Source organism: Nicotiana tabacum, chromosome 12, assembly GCF_000715075.1.
Source record: "Nicotiana tabacum cultivar K326 chromosome 12, ASM71507v2, whole genome shotgun sequence".
Lineage (NCBI taxonomy): Eukaryota > Viridiplantae > Streptophyta > Magnoliopsida > Solanales > Solanaceae > Nicotiana > Nicotiana tabacum.
Window position 1 is genome coordinate 24,497,817 of NC_134091.1, and position 5,396 is coordinate 24,503,212.

At 36.0% G+C, this 5,396-nt stretch overlaps 1 protein-coding gene across 2 annotated transcripts; it reads right to left on the minus strand.

The window, feature by feature from the left end:
• Positions 1 to 294: 294 nt before the first annotated feature.
• Positions 295 to 4,709, minus strand: LOC107804814 (serine carboxypeptidase-like 7). 2 transcript variants are annotated; one of them, XR_001652309.2, is made up of 14 exons: positions 4,542 to 4,709; positions 4,268 to 4,413; positions 3,341 to 3,417; positions 3,130 to 3,252; positions 2,925 to 3,027; positions 2,804 to 2,841; positions 2,273 to 2,371; positions 2,070 to 2,156; positions 1,830 to 1,982; positions 1,662 to 1,733; positions 1,304 to 1,397; positions 827 to 943; positions 685 to 730; positions 295 to 565 (listed from the first exon to the last, which is right to left on the minus strand). XR_001652309.2 is itself a non-coding variant. In XM_016628747.2 (14 exons), the coding sequence occupies exons 1-14, from the start codon at positions 4,676 to 4,678 to the stop codon at positions 482 to 484; spliced, it is 1,398 nt and encodes a 465-aa protein (XP_016484233.1). In that variant the 5' UTR covers positions 4,679 to 4,709; the 3' UTR covers positions 295 to 481. The 2 variants fall into 2 exon arrangements, 1 of the variants encoding a protein (XP_016484233.1); XM_016628747.2 differs by having other exon boundaries at positions 1,282 to 1,397.
• Positions 4,710 to 5,396: the final 687 nt, after the last annotated feature.

The following is a 5,396-nucleotide window of genomic DNA, read 5'->3' on the forward strand; positions in this document are numbered from 1 at the left end:
CGGCAATTACAGTGAGTCTGATTGTTCTAAATATCTTTTTACACACTCAGCATATTAAAACTTAAAAGTTACATTAGGATGAAGTCGTTATTTGAGACCACGAATTGGACGCCCTAAGTTTCATTAGTTGAAAGAGTTTCCATCTTACTGTTCTTGAGTCCTTTGACTCATTGGCAGCAATTAAGGGATCGATCTTATCTTGTGAAAATTCAAGTATAATGCTGGAATAGTGGAATAGAACTTCTTAGACATGGTTCATATAATTCTAGCTGAAGAAGAGAGGCAGACACCTTAGCTTCAGGCCATATCATTTTATTGACACATTTTCATAATATATATATTTATACTACTAACAACTGAACCTTGACTTTGATTTTATTCTATTAAAATTAAAACCCTTTCCCCTTGAAATAAGAAATGAATGTTTGAACTGTGCCAATGGAATCTCGACAGTGATTACAAAGTATGATACATTTGTTGATTACAAGGGCTTGTAAGACATCCACCTCTTGAGCATGGCCAGACATTCACGAGGCTTGTACTCTGGTGCAGTATGGCCTGCCCCCTATAACAAAATAATACAATTTAAACATCAATTTCACAATTTTTTATCTGCAAACTTAAGCGAGAAAAGAAAGTGAAAGAGATAGATTGAGAGACTAGTTCAGTAGGAGATTCTCTTGCCTTCACTGTAACAAATGTCATCCGATTTGAGTAACTTCTCGTGTAACTGAGATTGTTCAAAAGAAAGAAAAAAAAAGAGTTTAAGTTCTATACACTGCTAGAGTTTATGATTAGTGTACAATGTCTTTGATCAAGAACTAACCCGGCAACTTGATTGTCAACGATCCACGGTCGCCAATCATCAACAATGGAGTAGTTAAGAGATTTTATCCATGCTTGAGTTGATAGGAAGGTAACAACCTTGTCATGATCTCCACCGCTTAATTCAAAAAACATAGAAAAGCAACTATTTTATTTCACAGAGATAATAATCTTCAACTATTTGTGTTGGTAGTTATTCCCATCTTGCAAACACAGTATTCTTCGGTGGCGGACGCACGTGGCGGCAAGCGGGTTCAACTATCTTCAGTGGCGGACGCACGTCAAAAATTAATACAGTGTATATGTATAAATTAGGATTAAAGCTGCGTAAATTTTGTTTAAATATTTTATTTGAACCCACTTGACAACTACAATTTTACGACTAAAGTTATGTACTTCTACGATTGAACCCGCTTGCACAAAATCTTGGGTCCGCCACTGGTATTCTTACTCAACCTGTATATAAGAGATCTGTAACCTTTAGCACTGAGGTTTGCATGATATGGTATGCTACTCATGACTGTCTTTTGGTATTGCAAACTTGCACATCTCACCCATTTTCCAATAGTTCCCTGTAATCAAATTGATCATATTTTAGTTTTGTGTAGCACACTTTGTCATATTTTGTTATTCTTCAACAACTACCGTAGAAAAGGGCAGCCCGGCCGATTCACGCAGGGTCTGGGGAAGGCCGCACCCCAAGGAGTTGTGATGTAGACAACTTACCCTAATGTAAGCATTACTGCTTCCACGGCGGGAACTCGTGACCTATTGATCGCACAGAGACAACTTTACAATTGCTCCAAGGCTCCCCTTACCAACAAGAACTAACGTACCTTTCGGATATGGAGGGCCTCTCTAACTTGGCTATCATCAGCCCAATGAGAAGAAAGTATGTACCAATCATTCTAAATCAAGTGCAAGTTGTAAATTCTTGTAAGTATATCAGTGAAACAAAAAACCGATAGCATAAAGAATGCGAGACTATGTTGATGAGTACCCACGCGACATTTTAGTGCAGGAAGTTGTTGAGGATTGTTAAGTTGATGAAACTTCACATTAAGAGATCTTTTTTGACCAAACAATAGGTGTGGCTTTGGTGAAGCAAACTGACAATTGGGCTCCAGAATATGGGGATTGTTAATTCTTTTCAGAAGCTGCATATGGTCAGTATGTTAATGAACCTGTCAATGCCAAATAAAACAAGCAGATGATATTTGATTTTCCTCAAAATAGGATCCAACCTCTTGAAAAGTCTGAACATCTTGCAAACACTGTGTATTGCTTGGATCAGTATTTTGGTACACTCCTTTACAGTTTCTCTTCAATGACTATTTGAGAAAGGGAAATCAATTAGTTCTAACGGCAATGTAAGCAAATTAAATAAAGCGCATAACTGAAGGTGGGACTTATTTAACATGTTATATAACACCAAAGGAAAACCAACCTCATAGAGTTCATCAGAAATAAGTCCCATTCCATAAACAAATGGAATCTCGTAATTCTTTTCACCTTTAAAAGTCGATGGATTTCCGAGTAAATATCCCTGAAACCATTTGAAGAGAGATATCAGGTCTTACATTTTGCAAATCAGCTGACATTCTTCAGTGACTTTTATTTTTGTGTGATGGGCTGATGAGGGCGGGTCAAGCAGGACTGGCAGACTTCTAGGCTGACAAGCTTATGAAGAAGGGGTGCACATGTCACCTTAGACGAATCTCACATCGGAATGGGAGAAGAAAGTGATGAGCTTTATAAGGCACCACACAAGTACACATGGTACGCGCGCTTTTGGGGCTCGAGGTGACATAGCCCGAAAGACAAATCCGTGCGGGTCTAGGCCCAAAGCGGACAATAAGTGCTATGAGCTTGAGTCGTGACATTCTGATAACAATTTCGTTACAAATTCTGAGTTGGTATATAATCCGTCTACTTATCCCTAAGGGAAAAGAGAATAAATATAAGAAAAATGACAAACCTTAAGATCCATAAATGGTTTGATTCCCATTTCATTCTCTGCATATCACAAGGCCACAAAATGTGAGAGCATAGTACAAGAACTGAACATCTTACCTATTTGAGGGCAAATATAGTCTTACTAGTTTCTATAATTTGAGTAATGATGGGAACGAGCATCCCCGAATACGAGTCGCCGGCAACATACAATGGATTTTTTAAGAATTCTGGGTGATCAAGGAACCACTGCAAACAAATTAAATTATTGGCTGTTCTTCTTATTGAATAACATTGAAGGGCAAAGGAGAAAATAAATTTAACTAATAATTTGGTGAAGAATCTAATTACCCTGTAAAGGAACTCATATGCTTGATCACTTGCTTGTAAATTTGATGATTGTAAAGCTGCTGGAGTTCTTGCATAGGAAAATCCAGTGCCCACTGGTAAGTCTAAGAAAATAATGCTTGCCACCTAATAATTCCATCATATTTTCAACATTTTGTGCTGTGCAGAAACCTTATGTACATATAACAGTTATAATTCACAATCAAGTACTCACCTTTGTCCATGAGTAAGGATTCAGTATCATTGTAGGCAAACTCCCATTGTATTCCACTGGCTCAAAAGTTATTGGTCCTTCATATATTCATAAGCTAAAAAGTTAGTAAGGGAGTAACCTAAATGTCTTGTCGAAAGCCAGAAAATTTGGTGATTCAATTCCAGTATAACACTATTCTGGGGTGTTCTAAATGATCACAACCCAAAGTCTACCCTTTAGCTTGTAGTGTGAAATCAAGAGCTTTAATTTCTTCGGTCAAATAAAGGGGCTAATCCCACGTATAGTTACTGAATTTTACCCGCTATAACTCTTGAGTGTGTGAACAAAGTCCCACATTGCTAAGTGCAAAGATTGTGAGGCAACATATAAGATTAGGGATCTGTTAATGACGAGAGGCCTTTTGGGAAAAACCATGTGGGCTTCGTCTAAAGCGGACAATGTCATACCATGAAAATTATCTTCGGGGTAGTTGAGCCCGACACCTGGTATCAGAGCTCAGATTCAACATGATGAATATGGTGATGGCAGATAAATACTCTGATAATGTGGGTGGCACACATGAATCTCGAAAATTGACCCGTGGAATGGTGATAGGCCACGTGAAACTTAGTTCGAGGGGAGATTGTTGAGTGTGTGAATAAAGTCCTGCATTGACAGCTAAAAAAATTGGAAGCCTATATATAAGGTGCAACGATCTCTAAAAAAAACGAGAGACCTTTTAGAAAAACGTGCAAGCTTGCCCAAAACAAGAAAATATTATACCATGTTATTAGGCCGTTTTAGTCCAAGAATAACATAAAGTTAAAAGACTATTTTTTGTCATAATAAACTGAACTTAATTTACCCACCACGAAAGTGAAGTTATCATTTTACTAACTTACCAAATTAAAACTATCTGTCTATAGAACTTAAACTCGTATGACATACCTATCTCATAGATAAGCCCTGATAAAGCAGAGCAACCAGGGCCTCCTGTTATCCAAAGTAGAATAGGGTCTGATTCTGGATTAGACTCCGACTTTATAAAATAGTAAAATAGTTGCGTATCTTCTGAATCATCCACTCCAATATACCTGGAAACACAGTTTTAATCTAATTAATATCAAAACTTAAACCATACTAATATATAATGATTCTCACAAAGAAAACTACAAACATGTTGAGGAAACTAAAATAGCGTTATTAATTTCTAGTTTCTCACCCAGTTTCCAGTTCAAAAGGAAGCGGTCCTTTAAATCCTGGAAGTAACTTCACTGGTGAAGCAGCTATTGCAAGTTGTGAACATAGCTCTGGTACAAGAAGAACTAAAAGCAAATAACTTAGCTCTATTTTTGCCATGTTTCTTATCCAATAAAGTTTGCTTCAAGTTAAGTTATATATATATATATATATATATATATATATATATATATATATATATATATATATATATATATATATATATATATATACACACACACATCTCGAACTTCAACAAAAAAGCTACAAGACAAAAGGGACTGTAGGTACGTGGACTACGTGTTCAAGTTGATTACCAATTACTCTAATGGGTCGTTTGGTACGGTGTATAAGAATAATGCGGAATAAGGTATATTAGTAATGCATGGATTAGTAATGCATGGGTTAGTAATGCAAGCATTAGTTATGCAGATATTATTTTTTATCTACTGTTTGGTGTGGTGTATTAAAATTATAATGCATTGCATAAATTTTTTTTAAAAAATAGTTGCTTACAAAAATGCCCTCCATATTCTCTAGCTTTAAGGGACTTTAAGGATAATTTTGTCTTTAACCAACCTAATGCATGCATTAGTAGCCTTGATATTACTAATACCATAATTTTTTATATATTATTTATATATAAAATAATACTAAATATGATATGATTGAAAAAATATACCAAACAAGATATTAATAATGTATAGAACTAATGCTTGCATTATTTTTTATAACGATCAAACCACCGCTAGGAAAACAGAGTTTGTTTCTTGATTTTTCTAGGCCCTGATGCAATAGTTTGACACGCACCGCGCCGAAATCAATTGTCTGTTTTCTT